We start from the raw sequence: 16,969 nt of genomic DNA on the forward strand, positions 1-16,969 counted from the left end.
CAATGATGACAAAGGATGGTGTCCTGGGGATCTGGACCAGGGCACCACTGAGCTTCTGGATAGTCTAAGGTGCAATCTGGCGGCTTCAGATGGACCGAAACATAATGTCCCAGAGGTGTTCTATTGGATTTAGGTCAGGCGAGTGTGGGGGCCAGTCAATGGTTTCAAATCCTTCAACCTCCAGGAAATGCCTGCATACTCTCACCACATGAGACTAAGCATTGTCATGCACCAGGAGGAACCCAGGACCCACTGCACCAGGATAGGGTCTGACAATGGATCCAAGAATTTTATCCAGATACCTAATGGCAGTCAAGGTGCCAATGTCCTAGCCTGTTGAGGTCTGTGTGTCCCTCCACGGATATGCCTCCCCAGACCATCACTGACCCACCACCATACCGGTCATGCTGAACGATGTTACAGGCAGCATAACATTCTCCAAGGCTTTTCCAGACCCTTTCACACCTGTCACATATGCTCAGGGTGAACCTGCTCTCATCTGTGTAAAGCACAGGTCGCCAGTGGTGGACCTGCCAATTCTGATATTCTATGGCAAATGCCTATCGAGCTCCACGGTGCCGGGGAGTGAGCACAGGGCCCACTAGATGACGTTGGGTCCTCAAGCCACCATCATGAAGTCTGTTTCTGATTGTTTGGTCAGAGACATTCACACCAGTGGGCCTGCTGGAGGTCATTTTGTAGGGCTCTGGCAGTGCTTATCCTGTTTCTTCCTTGCCCAAAGAAGAAGATACTGGACCTGCAAATGGGTTAAGAACCTTCTACGGCCATGTCCAGCTCTCCTAGAGTAACTGCCTGTCTCCTGGAATCTCCTCCATTGCCCCTTGAGACTGTGCTGGGAGACACAGCAAACCTTCTGGCAGTGGTACGTATTGATCTGCCATCCTAAAGAAGTTGGACTACCTGTGCAACCTCTGTAAGGTCCAGGCATCACCTCATGCTACCAGTAGCCAAATGGAAAACTAGTGAAAAAACAGTCAGAAAAGATGAGGAGGGAAAAATGTCAGTGGCCTCCACCTGTTAAACCATTCCTGTTTTGGGGGTCGTCCCATTGTTGCCCCTCTAGTGCACCTGTTGTTAATTTCATGAACACCAAAGCAGCTGAAACTGATTAACAACCCCCTGTGCTACTTAACTGACCAGATCAATATCCCAGAAGTTTCATTGACTTGATGCTATACTCTGATTAAAAAGTGTTCCTTTAATTTCCTAAGTTCCTTTAGCTTTTATAAGTTGCTCCTTTTAAATTTAATAGGAAAACTAAACTCACCTCCCATTAATTCACAGCAGTTGTCATCATATAATCACAAAGAAACTTCAACCAGTGCGTGGTACACATATAAATCACAGAGGAGCTGTGGGAGGGGATGGGTGGCTGTGCAGATGAGCTGTGAAGAAAATTAGTGCTGCTATCAAAGCAGGCAGACACTGAGAAACTTATAACTAGAGAATGTCTGATTTATCGAACTGGCAAAAAATGATTAAAAGCCAGGCCTGAACAAATAATGTTTCTTTAGTTGAGAATTTAGATGAGCAAATATAATTTGTGCAAATATTTTTTGTTTGTTTGTTTACTGTTCTGCATCTGTATGTACCTTCAAATACCCATCTTCCATTATCCTTATGTTATGAATAAACTGTGCATTTTCTTTACTGCAGCGAGTATGTTTGGACCACAAACAGAAAGTGAAGACTGATTTGTGTCCACCTTTGACAGTTTGTTCACAAATGAAATATTGTACATCTCTTGAAAATTCTGGTATTCTAGCTGAGATGTGCAACAGACCTCCCATAACTGCCATCCAACAAAAAAAATGGTGAGGCATTTGATATATTAAAAACATTGCTTTGATCCAGATGTTACACTTAGACCAACTGCTAATATCTCCTTTACTTGAACAAAATGTAAAAGATGAGACCAAACATGAAGTAATAGTTAAAATGAGGGTTCTATCTACTACTTATGCTGTACCTATCCCAATGATAAGTGTAGCAGACAGCAGTTTTATTGCCCAAGAGACACCAAACAATCAATACCCCGACTGCAGTGTCAACACTAAGCACCTTACAGCACAGACCCAGTTTAGTGGGGAGACAAGATTGATGAAAACATTTGTGCTTTCTGGGCCAAAAAGAATCCAAAGATTGTAGGTATTGTGAACATTCTGTAGCATTCAAAACACAAAAGGAGTGAGAGAAAATAAGACATGGAGATGAAAAATTAAAGGGAGCAGGCAAAATTCGTAGTACAAGGACAAGTGGATTTGATAAGTATAAAGGGAAAGGGTTTTTTGAAAAAACACAGATGCTAGCACAACATTTTGGTTTGAAGAAGAGGTAAAATATAGGGATGAAATCAAAAAAGATTTGTAACCTAAAAAATAAAAGTGCAAGACATGCCAAGTAGTGTGTTTTGTTATTCCAAAGCTAAAATGCTGCTGCTGCTGTGCTGGCATCTTTTATAGGCCTGATTACCTAATGTGTCATGAGATCTCCATTTCTGGTGACAAAGCAATTGGAAACAATGAAGCTGTGGCCATGCAAAGACAGTCACAAAATGGTAGACAGTGTCCATACAAGAAATACTGCAGAAAATAGAGTTTCAATAATAAAATAAAAAATACATGAACATTTAAAATGCAAAATAATAACATTCAAAAACAATACAGAATGAAGGAAAAGGAACACAAATGACAAACTATTATTCAAAAAGCAAGGATCATGACATTCAGAATAGAAATGCTGACTTCTCTTCCTCAGAGCACCAACACAAGCAATTGAGGCCATTTTTGTCTAAAACTACCTTCAGTTGTGAATTAGGCAACAGTAAAAATTGAACCAGAGAGTAGCTCTGTTAGACTCCCGCTGATAATGAGTGTGAGCACTGGACTCAAGTTTTGCAGAGAGTAGTTGCAGTAATTATATTTTATTTTTTAGTGTTGCCTTTGCTGGAACAGAAGTGCAGCTTTTTTACCCCATGTGTTTTACTGAGAAATAGTCCCCTAAGTGGTTAAAAACCTTAATGTAGTCCTGATCTGTTGTTTCAGTGAACCTCATGATTATGTTTATAATGCATGTAACCATAGCTTCTGGTGATTTGTTAACTTGCAAATCCACTTTGGTTGTTCTAATCCCTTTGGCTTTCATTAGAACATTAGAACAATTTTGGTGAGAATAGACTATTTGACCAAAAAAGGTCTGCCAGTTTTATTCACCTAATTTCTCCAAAATAATATTGAGGTATGTAGACCCCTAAATCCCTACAGTCTACCACACTATTTGGTCATTCATACCATGTGTGAAAAAAAAAACTTTCTGACATTTGTGTAAAATTTATTCTTGACCAGTGCCCATCAGTGAATCCATGTTCTCGTTGAAGATTTCATTTTAAAGTGATCTTTGGGATCCAGTGTACTAATTTCTTTCGCAATTGTGAACAATTCAATCATTTTCAGTGCCTATAATCCATTCTCCGACTTTATATGTCACAGTCCTGGAATTACTCCAGATATCCTTCTCTCTGCTTCACTAACACTGCTACATTTTTTTTAAATACAGAAGATCACTACTGTAACAACTGTGTTTGAGATGATCCCTCACTATTGTATTACATACAGTATTTAAGTATAACCTCCTTTGACATTTACTCTGTTAGCATTCTTGATGGCTTCTATACACTGTCTTCATGTTCATAGTGACAAGCTCACTATGTCTCCTGCGTCCTTCTCATAAGGTGAACTTTCAGGTTGGAATTCTCTCATTGTGTACTTAGATCTAACACTGCATGCATATGGTATGTGTACTGTAAGCTCAAGCCTGTATTCTACCTAAATCTCTTTGTAATGATTTGACTAATTTTAATATCATCAGCAAACTTAACAAGCTTGTCATTTATATTCTTATCTAGCTCATTTATGTATATTAAAAATGAGCAACGGCCCTAGCCAATTGAATACCCACCTACACACTACATCCTGAATTTCCTTTTCTCTAAATTAGGCTTTCATGTAGGACCTATCAAAAGCCTACTGAGAACCCATATAAATAATATTATATGCATGTCTCTTATGCTTTTGTTTGTACCTTATTGAATTTCAGGAAATTAGTGAAACATGACATTCCATATCTGAACCCATTTTGAGTATTTGCTGATTACACATTATGAAAGATAGGGGGCATCACTGAGAACCAAACTCTAGACATCTAACACAGACAGAGTCTCAGTTTCAAATACAATGATTTATTCTTTCCAGTACTTTTACAGGCCCTTCTAGAATCCTCTGTATATCACAGCACACCACACAATAAAGATGTATCCTCCTTCTCTATCCTTTTCTTCAAAGCAAGTATTGTGGCTTCTTTTATCTATGACCAGGGAGCACTTTTGGGTCAAACAGAAGTCCCTGAAAGTAGGGATTATTAATCCCGGCAGCTTCCCCTGGCTGTCCCCATGGAAGCAAAACAGGGTTGCCCCACTGGACTACAGATCCTAGTGTGCCCTGCAGGTTTCCGTGTGGAAATCCTACCCCAGAATTGCTACCATCTAGTGTACCAAAGGAATAGGATCCAAACATAGTTGTCTTCCACGTTCCTTTCACTATATTGGCCTCCTATCTGGGTAAGAATTCATGTTCCTTCCTGGCTGGAAAGCCTCTCCATCCAATTTTCCTTTACTATGGCGTCCCAGCCGGGCAAGGAATCATCCTCCATCCCCTTCAGTACACCTGTCATTCACTATGGTATTCACAACGTATTCTAGTCATGTGCTATTCTATCTTTTCTTTAATAATTGCTTCAAGTAATTTAACTTATATGTATGTTAAGCTTACTTGGATCAACCTGATCACCCTTTTGACATAAAGGGATAGCATTTGCTACCTTCCAGTCATGTGGAATTTCACCAGTTTCCAATAAACCTAATAACCTAGGTTCATACAAATAAAATTCTATCTATTTATCAAACCTACTTGTTTTGACATTTGTGGTGTGTTCTGTTAAACTGTTTAAGCAGATTTGGAAAAGGACCCAAAGCTGAACAATAGCCACAGGGCCCACAACCATCTTAAATTACCTCTGGGCCTAAGCTGTCAGGTTAAATAAACACCCTACCACCACCACTGCCATCATCTTCATGACCCCCTCCTTAATGAAAGAAAACTCAAAAGCACAATCATTGTCACAGACATCTTTACAGTCTGCAAAGTACAATGTAGGCAGAAAGACTCGCCCACTTTATTGGCAAAACACTGAAGTTGGCAGATGGTAGAAAGTGAACTTTAAACAATAATATCAAAGACTTGCTTACTTAAAACGTTGAAATGGACTGGGGCATCCTCTCAAAATACCCCACTGACTCAAATGGGTCATAACATGAAAGGGCATGCAATTTAGAATGTGCCTTTTACACATTCCATGCTTTGAAAAGTATGTATATTTTGCTTTATATAGTTATATGAAACAAACACACATAACCATAGCAACAAACACAAACCATTACATTTGAATTATTCCTATATATGGTACAAAACTGCAATGTCTGCAGGTTTACACACAGAGGTGTCATATTTGGATAATTTATGATCACCTCCAAAGATCTTATCACAGATTGCCTATATGGCACTACATTTTTTACATTTTAGTGTGGAGTTCAGTCATAAAGTCACATGAAATCAAAGTTACATCAAAGCCTTGTTTTGATATGATAGGAAAGCATTTTTCTTCCTTATGGTTTACATTAATGTTTAAAAGTCCCGTGATTATGAATTATTGGTTCGTTCTTGTAAATTCTCATAATTAGGAATGCAATGTAAAAAATATTCTTGTGCCATCAAGTCAAAGCACCCTACAATATCTAATCAGCACTGTTTCAGATAAAAGTAATTCCTGGAGTGTGAAGTGAAAAGCATAGAAGTTGTGGGATGTCTGCAAGTAAACGACAACCGGGAGGACAACCCTTGAACTATAACTAATCGCATTCAAGGGACAGAGATGAAAGCTATAGAGAAATTCATCCATCCATCCATCCATCCATCCATCCATCCATCCATCCTCTTCCGCTTATCCGAGGTCGGGTCGCGAGGGCAGCAGCTTGAACAGAGATGCCCAGACTTCCCTCTCCCCGGTCACTTCTTCTAGCTCTTCCGGGAGAATCCCGAGGCGTTCCCAGGCCAGTCGAGAGACATAGTCCTTTCAGCATGTCCTGGGTCTTCCCCGGGGCCTCCTCCCGGTTGGACGTGCCCAGAACACCTCACCAGGGAGGCGTCCAGGAGGCATCCTGATCAGATGCCCGAGCCACCTCATATGACTCCTCTCGATGCGGAGGAGCAGCGGCTCTACTCTGAGCCCCTCCCGGATGACTGAGCTTCTCACCCTATCTTTAAGGGAGAGCCCAGACACCCTGCGGAGGAAACTCATTTCAGCCGCTTGTATTCGCGATCTCGTTCTTTCGGTCACTACCCATAGCTCATGACCATAGGTGAGGGTAGGAACATAGATCGACTGGTAAATTGAGAGCTTTGCCTTACAGCTCCTTTTTCACCACGACAGACCGATGCAGAGCCCGCATCTCTGCGGACGCCGCACTGATCCGCCTGTCGATCTCACGTTCCATTCTTCCCTCACTTGTGAACAAGACGCCGAGATACTTGAACTCCTCCACTTGAGGCAGGATCTCGCTCCCAACCCTGAGAGGCCACTCCACCCTTTTCCGGCTGAGGACCATGGTCTCGGATTTGGAGGTGCTGATTCCCATCCCAGCCGCTTCGCACTCAGCTGCGAACCGATCCAGAGAGAGCTGAAGATCACGGCCTGATGAAGCAAACAGGACAACATCATCTGCAAAAAGCAGTGACCCAATCCTGAGTCCACCAGACCGGACCCCCTCAACACCCTGGCTGCGCTTAGAAATTCTGTCCATAAAAGTTATGAACAGAATCGGTGACAAAGGGCAGCCCTGGCGGAGTCCAACTCTCACTGGAAACGGGTTCGACTTACTGCCGGCAATGCGGACCAGGCTCTGGCAACGATCGTACAGGGACCGAACAGCCCTTATCAGGGGGTCCGGTACCCCATACTCTCGGAGTACCCCCCACAGGATTCCCCGAGGGACACGGTCGAACGCCTTTTCCAAGTCCACAAAACACATGTAGACTGGTTAGGCGAACTCCCATGCACCCTCCAGGACCCTGCTAAGGGTGTAGAGCTGGTCCACTGTTCCGCGACCAGGACGAAAACCACACTGTTCCTCCTGAATCCGAGGTTCGACTATCCGACGGACCCTCCTCTCCAGAACCCCCGAATAGACTTTTCCAGGGAGGCTGAGGAGTGTGATCCCTCTGTAGTTGGAACACACCCTCCGGTCCCTTTTCTTAAAAAGGGGGACCACCACCCCGGTCTGCCAAAGAGAAATTCAGATTTGTTTTTATTGCAACCTGACAAATGACCACCAGATGTCATCAGTGAACACACATTGTTCAGTTACTGTAACAATTTTATTTCTTTGAACATTGAAACTTTTGTAGTGCCCAGGAAGGGTGTTGTTTATTAGATAACATAGTCAAATTTCATAATTGAAAGAACTTTACTCAGCCGAGTCGCTCCCCGGAGATTTAGCTGATTTCTAATTTGTTATTAAAGTGCATACTTATCCAGTTTTGGAGGAAGCTGTATTAGCTGTAAAGGAGGAGGTACTGTTGAATGTTTTGGAAGGATAACAATTAAGTTAATGTGACATGCAGTACTTAGTCTAGTGCTTAGTTCTGCTGTCTCGTAGATCTAATTGTCTACAGTTAGTTCCTTTTTCTGTCCAGACTTTATGTTTATACAATAAGCGTGTGTCTAATTTTACAATGGTTTTCTCCCACTGTACTGTTTTCCTTGCTCAACAAAAAGATGTTCTGTTATTTTAATTGAGTGTGATTGTAACTGGGAGTATGTGAACATACCCAACATGAGAATGGAAATCCATTTAGGAATGAATGGCATCTGCATATTAACCCCATTACTAGGGCTGTATTTTTCCATTCAAGGAACATTGTAAAAGTAATACCTCTTAGTACACTGAAAGATGCTGAGAAATTAATTCATGCTTTTGTTATTATCTTCCTAAAAAGACATCGATTGGCTGCAATTAGTTCAGAGTGCAGAAGCAAGGATCTTCACCAGAAAAAGAAAATCTAAACACATATCTCCAGTCTTAGCATCAATAGATTGGTTACCCGTGTCCTTTAGAAGTGACTTTAAAATGCTATTAATCTACCTTAATAAAAGGACAACTGACTGTGTGTTTCTCTGTGTTTGGTTGTTGTGTCTCACAAATATTATCACTGCATTTGTGAATCCCATACCAAAAGGCATATTACAGAGACATATGCATTGCATTTGTCATTCCAACAGACAGGGAATCAGAAACATTTGTAGTAAAAACTATTTGTGATTTTCCATCTGATGGAATGAGAAAATATGATGCATTTTATTACTACATTCATTACAAAATACATTCTAATTGTTGGTGAATTGCAAACATCAATGCTGAATATGCAGAGTTCAATCTATCTTAGACAGGTGGAACCACTAGTGGTATGGATAGCTTTAAATAACCTTAATCCTGTTTTGAAGTGCTTATCCACCTACATGCCAAGTCGTAACTTTAGATCTTCTAATAGTGGTCTAATTATTATTCTAATAGCTAAGCATAAAAGAAGTAGTGAGACACCCATTTGCTGTTATGCACCAGAAACATACTGGAATTCTTTACCAACAGACAAATGCCAGGTGAACAGTACTAATCATTTTTAAAAAATCTAAAAACCCACTTTTTAATTTGGCTTTTTTCATACATATATTAGAAACATTTTATAGATGCATGGAATTACCATATTCTTCATGGAATTGCAATTCAGTAAGGAGACTGTGGAAGATTGTGGGTTCGCTTCCCGGTTCCTCCCTGTGTGGATAGCGCTTTGAGTACTGAGAAAAGCGCTATATAAATGTAATGAATTATTATTATTATTATTATTAATTATTTCTAATATCTACTTCTCGCTGCTTTCTTTTCTGTTTTTTCTGTAGTGGTGTTTTGTGCCACTACCACCTGACCAAGGTGTGTAGCCGCCTGTGATGCTCGAATGAGTGCAGGTGCCACAGCTGTCCACAACACCTACAGCATTGTATCCTGTGGGATGAAGCCTGGAAACAATGAGGAATGACTTAAGGACATATATGTTAAGTAGAATACCCACTGGGAGTTGAGTGGACTTTTGGACTTGGAACTCCTGCAGATTTTATTCATTTCTCCAGATTTTTTTTGATTCAGAATAAAAACTAACTTAATGTGGATTGTAGAATGAAGTAGTGCTATTTCCCTGGTTAAGGTTAAAATTCCAGGCTAGTCACTGTCTGTGTGGAATTTGCATTGACTTTTCTCCAAGTACACTGGTTTTACTCTCATTCAGCCCACAGATTGCATGTTAAACTAATTAGGAATTCTAAATGTGTGCATAGTATGAGTTACAGTAGATAATAATAATAATAATAATAATAATAAATCCATTTTATTTATGAAGCTCCTTTCTGATGCTCAAAGCATATGGTATGTGCAAATGTATGCCCAGTAATAGACTACCACATCACCTAGGGATGGTTCATGTCCTGCACCCAGTGCAGTCAGGGTAAGCTTTGATTTCCTGAAACCCTAAGTTTGGAATAATCAAGATGAAATATAATGGAAAACTGTGATGCCCTAATTACTAAGTCTGTGCCATAGATGCAATAAACCAGAAAATAAGACTTCCACTGTGTCATAATTGTAGGTCACCAATCCCACAGATTCTTCTGCAGGAGTATATTTGGGGCTGGAAATATATATGGGATAAACTATAAAAAAAAAAGTTGTCAGACCTCAAGCAAATATGTCAGGTGTGGCCAATCATGCAAAAAAGATCACATAATGTAGAAGGTGGAAAAATTTACTACATAAAACTGGTGAAGTTCACTATATGATGTGTGCCATAAGGATACATATTTGATGATTGTGGGAGGTACATTTCAGAGTATTTACTATACCTTTTAAATTTATTGATTGATTTATTACATATCACAACTGTCTGTTAGGTTTACCTATCTACAAATAAGCAGGGAAACCCAGCCAAAGCTCACTAGAAAATATTAAATATATGAATGTTGACCTATGCAAGATGTCTCCATGCATTTAGATTTGAGTGTTGGCAGGACACACGGCCCTGGAATAGTACTTTAAAACACAAGGTTCCTGCTTAAATTCCTGCTATTGGCTCACTGGGTGACTCTAAGCAATGCCTGTAATACAGTATGTGAAGAATTATCCTATAGTTCAATATATTTAATGACCTTGCAGTGGAAACAGATGTTAGCACTCCTGCTTCACATTTCCAGAATCCTGAAGTTAAACTTAACCTCAGCAGAGTTTTCACATCCTAAGTGGCTTTTTCTCTTGGTACTTCATTTTCCTTTCACATCCTGATGATGTGCCAGTTAGATTATCTGGTGATCCTAAATTGGCTGTGTGAGTATGAGGGTAACTGGACACTGTGATGGACTGGCATCCTGTCTGGAGTTAGTTCCTGTATTGCGATGGAATAGGTACCCATTCCTTGATACCCCTAATTTGGATTAACCCTTCTTCTAACCCTACTTTTCTCTCATGATACTCAAATACAAACCTGGTGGTGATAAGGACAGAGACATAAGTTTTCTCTTTCTCCCTGTAACCTACAAGACATTTTTATTAATTCTTTTTCCCATGGTTTATTAGCAGCGCACACAACAGCTGGAACTATACAGGAGACATGAAGATGTACAGTGCTAGATAATTAAGTGTGTTTTTTCTCCGTTGAGGAGTAACCAAGAGGGAGGTACTCTGGGGAACACAATATGAGGATCTCTGATATCTTCCGTCTTCCACATCCTGGTACCACCCATCATGGATTTACTAAATTTTGTCACTTACCCCTTGGTGTTGAGCACTTTTATGCTGCTATAATTATTCACCAACTATTTATGCATATTCAAAAATGTATCATTTAAATAACTGCTTAAGGTTATCTTTTAGAAGTCCTGTAATTATCTTAAATGTTACTGTTTGTGCAGCACAGGCTTGGCAAGACAGAACATGTATAAGCTTTCTCTAAGGTTTTTGACATTTTTTCACACCGTATACAGTATTTGAGATGCCATTAGGCATGTGTAACAGGTCCTGACCTGAAAGGAATTTCCCTTCAAGGTTGCACTTCTTGTGTTTCAATTTGATTAATAAAAAGGATCTGTAAACCATTCTTTGGGCTTTTTCGTATATCGAAAGCATGGATATGATCTTTTGTCTTTTAAATGTTGTGGGCATTGTGCCTACTTGAATAACCAAAGGACAATTGTGCAGTACTGTTAAAATTAGAGACTGATATGTGTCTTTGTGAAGACTGAGTGACTTGCAAAAAGAAAAGATGGAGTGCCAACCAGGCCACCCTGTTTAATTCAAAGCAAAAAACAATGAAAAATAAACAAGTGCTTGATGGCACAACAGAAAAACAGATACTCTATTTTGGCTTTCAAATAAAACATCTAGGGCGAGCGGATCTGATTGGGAGCCCCTTCCTCTGTTAGAGTCGGTTTCCAAACGAGATGACACCTTCCAGAGAGGCCTGGGTTTTATAGGGCAATGACTGCAACAGGAGGGCCTTCTCAGTGCACCATGGGTGAGGTCAGTTGCCCTCATTGGGCATCTTTTTGGGGCTCTGGAAGGAAAAGATAATATTGTTAACAACAGAACTCCATCTTAGGGTTGCAAACATTAGTTGAGCCCAGAAGGTGGTCCTTAGACACACATGCGTGACTGAAGGAGTGCATGAGAACAACTATCTGTTGATCCTTTTTTTATGTGAATTTCCCATTGGGATTAATAAAGTATCTATCTATCTATCTATCTATCTATCTATCTATCTATCTATCTATCTATCTATCTATCTATCTATCTATCTATCTATCTATCTATCTATCTATCTATCTATCTATCTATCTATCTATCTATCTATCTATCTATCTATTCTATGAGCCCACTTTCCCCATTACAAAGTAAGGGTTAACTGTTGAGGCAGACACAAGGCCCAAGATCTGTGAATGTGAAATATTCTGGGTTCAGTAGGACTGAAAACCTGATTTTTAATTGCTTGTGGAATATATAATTTGTACATGTCTGTTCTGATACATTGAATGCTTGAAAATAGAATGGTAGTGCATCAGTTACCTGGGTCACCTCACAGTGTGGTTGCAAACTCCCCTGGGGTGTTTTATGTGGAGTGTACATGGCATCCCAGTAATGACGACTAAGGTTTTCTAAAAAACATTAAGTAGATTGGAAACTTCAGGGTGGCCTGTTGGTGAGGATTGTGCCTCTAACAACCCTGTTCTGGAAAACCAAGTTTATAAAAGGATTATAGATTATAGATTGTATTTGGGTTCTTCTAGACTTGTCAGCAGTTATTTGAGATAGATAAAAGGACTGAACATAAAGAAAATATGCATCCATTTTGGAAAACATACTAAGCTGACATATTGTGATAATGGTACTTATTGTAAAAATATGATGTGCCTCTAACTGTGCAGAATAATTAGTGCTGCACTTTTAATAGTCATCTAATCAATATATTCGGAATGTCATGACATCTTGAATTCCAACCAGAGTACAAATGCTCCAAAGCAGCAGTGCTGCCAACTTTCATTAATTTATTTTTTTCTTTACAGATTAAATTTAGCCTTTAAATACAACTGAATTGAACATCGTCAGGATACTACTATCTTCAGCACAGGTCCATGTCACTCTTTTCAGGTTTTCTAGAAATGATCTGCCTGTTTCCCAATGATGCACACATTAGGCTGATTGTGACAATTTGATTTACAAATATGGTGCTAGCAAATCTGTCTAATCTTGCTTAACTGTAAAACACCTAACCCACATTATCAAGGGCAGAAGGATAGTCAATTCTACTAAAAATTAGACATTTAAATTCACTTTAGGAAGAACAGTTCAAACAAAGTGTAGAATTTGGCACACATGTAGTTATGCTGTCCTCAATTAATTATGCATGCTGAAGTATTGCTTATCTTTAAATATTTTATTATATGTAAGTGATCAACTTTTTTGCTGTCCAGATGGATAGGGAAAAAAAGTATCTGATTTGAATAGGAAAGTGGTATTGCATATCTTTGAAATCTGAAATGTATTAATTGTAAAGAAATTCTTACACTTAATACATTAAAAAAAAAGTATCAAAAGATGCCAATATTTTATTCTTTAATGGGTTATGTCCCACCTTTCACTACAGTAAACATCATCATTAGGAGATTAGGGACCATTGTGATTCCAGGAGTGACTGATAAAGCTCTGAGCAGGAGATATTCCAAGACAAGCAGTTGCCTCAAAGCATCGTTCTTGACCCAGGTACACTTTGGAAAGTCTGAGTTCAAGGATGATGTGAAGCAATGCACAGTTTTATATTGGATTATACCGTTTTAGGTACAAGCTATGAAAATCAGTCTGAAAGTTTTTGTTTTCAATGTTGTCTCAGATTACTTATTGGATGTTCTTTTGAAGGCCCCAGTATAGCTTGGACATGTTTTCCATAACTTTATCACAGCTAGAAAGTTTAGATTTTACAGTAGATACCATTGTAAATTTAGAAAAGTTGGCAAATTCTCTAACGTGTACGCAAAAAAATACATGTTTTGCTGAAAGATTATATTTGTGGTACAGTTCTTCAAATGATGCATAATATTGTGAATATAGAATTTGTAAAATGTGTACAATTCCCAAAACTGATTATATTATATGTATATGTTAAACATTGCATGGTTTAGAGATGGTGGAAATATACAGTATGAATATAATTGTCATGTTAGGTTGAAATTGACAACAATTCAGGCTTCAGCTGTGATTGCTGAACCACCAGAAATATCGTTGGATGGTAGTATTTCATGGTAATTTGTGTGCAGAACAAAAGTATACAATAAGTGTCCAAGATGTAGTGCAGGATTTATTTTTGTGGTTAGCCAAGAGACTAGAACTTCATTTATGTGCAATTCCTGCCATGGTCTCATAATACAATACATACATTTAAAAACAAACTAGCTAAATAAGTGATAGGTAGGTAGCACTATACTCCACTTTACCTTATATATCTCAAAGATGTTTTTTTTTTGTGTGTGTGGTATCTTTGTACTCCAAGTGTCTTCATTTTTGATAAGTGTAAGGTGTGATTCAAGATAGAACTACAAATTGTCCCGGTTTCCTTGCTGCTTTGTACTTGATATTGCTGGGGTTGGCTGGGGCTCCCAGTGACTCTGAACAAGGTTAAATGGGTCCACTGCTTATATGCATTTAAACAAAAATATAAAAATTCTCGAAAGCTAAGAGAACTTCTTATGGTAATTATACATGTGCTCCTAACAGGTTGTCGTCACTTTGTGAACCCTAGTGGATGTTAGTGACTTAGGAAATAAATTAAAAATATATGGATGAAAAATGTAATAATATATAATAAAGCATAGTTAAATTGATGTTGATCACTGAAAATGATCTTGTTTTGATTAGTTGGTTCAGTTTTATTTTTTTACTTTGTAGTGCACATCTGTTTTCGTACTTAACAGTTTTATCTAAACTGACTTGCCAATCTTAAATACATTGAACATTTTTTTTTTCTTAGCACTCATTGCAACCTCAATTTAAATAATGTATCTCTCCACTATCAAACAGGCGAAATCCCAGAAGCATGGGGTACAACGCAGGAATTAGCCAGGGAGAGGCTGCCAGTCCTTTGCAGAAAATACTGTCACACACACCAGCACTCACATAGAGGAAACTTCAAGCCTCTAATTAACCTAACATTCACATCTTCAGAATGCAGAAGTAAAACTGGAGTACTTGTTTGCCATGCTGTTATGTGGAGGATGATATTTTAAATCCCAGCTCATTCTCAAACCCACTTAATCCAATGCAGCATTGTTCAGTGGTACAGAGCTGATCCTCCCAACACTGGATGAAAGGTGGAAAAATGCCTTGGACAGGGCACCAGTTAAATGAATCACCCACTCATGTACACATGCAATGCTCAAAAAGGGGCCGGTTTAGAATCTTCCATTACCCTAACCCACATGTCTTTAGGGATGTAGTTGTAAAACCTTCCCAGATGTGGCGGCATGTGTTAATTCCAAAATGACAATAACCAGGGTGTAAACTCCTAAATGACAATGACCAAACATGGGATTCCACCTCAGGATGCTGGATCTACAGTATACTACCACACTCCTACCCTTATATTTTAAACATCAATCAAATCTTATTTTTTTAGCAGTTTCAACAAGGTGCTTTACAAAAGAGAAGAATAGAATAATTTTGATGATAACAGTGAACTTAGTCTAACAAAGCTTGTCATTTCTCCAAAATTATGTTAAATTGAGATGTGAAGATCCCCAGAGCCCCACTGTCTGCCACACTTATTGGTAACTTACTTGGTGCAGTGAAGATAAACCGTCAAATGTTTGCATAAAATTTACCCTTGACAGGTTTTCATTTATACTGTAGAACTAATTTTAAAATTTCACATTGGATCCACTTTACCAATTCACTTCAATCATGTGACCTCTTAACCTTCATTTGCTTAAAGTGAAAACGTCTAAAACTCTTTCCTTGTAATTAACACCTTTCGGTCCTGGAATCAGTCTAGGCACTCTCCTCTGGACTTTGTCCAGCACTGTTATGTGTTTTTTGTAATATGGAGACCAAAACTACACACAATACTCCAGATGTGGCCCCACTAGTGGGTTACATAACCCAGTATAAAGTAACACAGTTATAAAAGTAAGAAATGCCTAAAAAATTACAATACGACACATAGGAGCAGATTGACAAAAAGAGTTTATTAACAGAACAGCAGAGTCGGCATCAGTACAGTGTGCATGAAAGAGACAATTAGAGGACAAAATTATACAGCCTAAAATTGAAAGGGGGTTTTCAGAGGTGTAAAAAATAAGTGATAATTGTTTTTCATCAGGTTCTAATTTAAGTGAGAATGTTTAGATATTTCGTAAGGATATTTTCCAATTTTTTGATTAACCAGATAACAGTTCATTTTCAGCCTAGCCAAATTGCCTCTATAATTAGTAGGGAGTGTTCTTCTCGCGCGTTCATGTATCCCTTGCGGACTGCCCTTGCGCGTCCCCGTGTGGGAAACCTCCCTTCTGATGACGTCACACTCGACTTCAGTGAGCTGTCGTGCCGGAAGGAAAGATGGCGGATCATGAGGAGCAGTTATCTGACGATGAGAAGGTAGGATACATTAAGTCTCATTTATTTTTTCGCTAAACTGACGCGTGAAAAGTGCCCTTTAGAACATTTCCGCGGTGAACTGTTGACTATGCAATGGGTAACTCGGAGCATAAGGCTTTGTGAGTTTTTTGCAGCGAGTAAACGCGAGGGCCCCCAGCCTTGCAGCAGCAGCAGCAGTAGCAGTATTCTATTATTTTTAGATCCCCAGTCCCTGCCCAACTTCCGTTCCCGTCTGCGAATCTCAAACGGGGACACCAGTCCTTGTACGGTCCGATCGCAAAAATAGGACTCAGACTGCATATAGCTCTTTGGACTCTCCCAGTGCCATACGGGGCAGCGGACGCTGGTAGGATCCGTGTGACCAGCTTGGCGCGGTGATTTTGTATCTTGCAACTAACGACAGGCTGTCAGGATGGCTGTTCTCACACCTAGTACCCAATGGATCTCCATCAGGTCTATGGTGCTGTTAGCTACCTGGCAATCTGAAACTGTCGCCTGCTGCGAACTTTGGGGTGCAGTCTTTCTTGGCACTCCCCCGGTTCGTAATGAAACCCAACTGGCAGACTATCTTCCCTGGGGTCATTTAATCTGAAACCCAAT

At 39.5% G+C, this 16,969-nt stretch overlaps 2 protein-coding genes across 2 annotated transcripts in view; both read left to right on the forward strand.

Annotated features, from left to right (window-relative positions):
- Window positions 1-16,969, forward strand: part of cav2 (caveolin 2) — a 516,729-nt gene that overhangs the window by 356,393 nt on the left and 143,367 nt on the right. The window lies entirely within an intron of this gene.
- Window positions 16,253-16,969, forward strand: part of LOC114661323 (F-actin-capping protein subunit alpha-2) — a 97,488-nt gene continuing 96,771 nt past the window's right edge. The window contains exon 1 of the mRNA XM_028814540.2: window positions 16,253-16,369. Coding sequence (XP_028670373.1) covers window positions 16,331-16,369 — 39 coding nt within the window. The 5' untranslated portion in view covers window positions 16,253-16,330. The remainder of the gene's footprint in view (window positions 16,370-16,969) is intronic.

This window comes from Erpetoichthys calabaricus, chromosome 1, assembly GCF_900747795.2.
Source record: "Erpetoichthys calabaricus chromosome 1, fErpCal1.3, whole genome shotgun sequence".
NCBI lineage: Eukaryota > Metazoa > Chordata > Cladistia > Polypteriformes > Polypteridae > Erpetoichthys > Erpetoichthys calabaricus.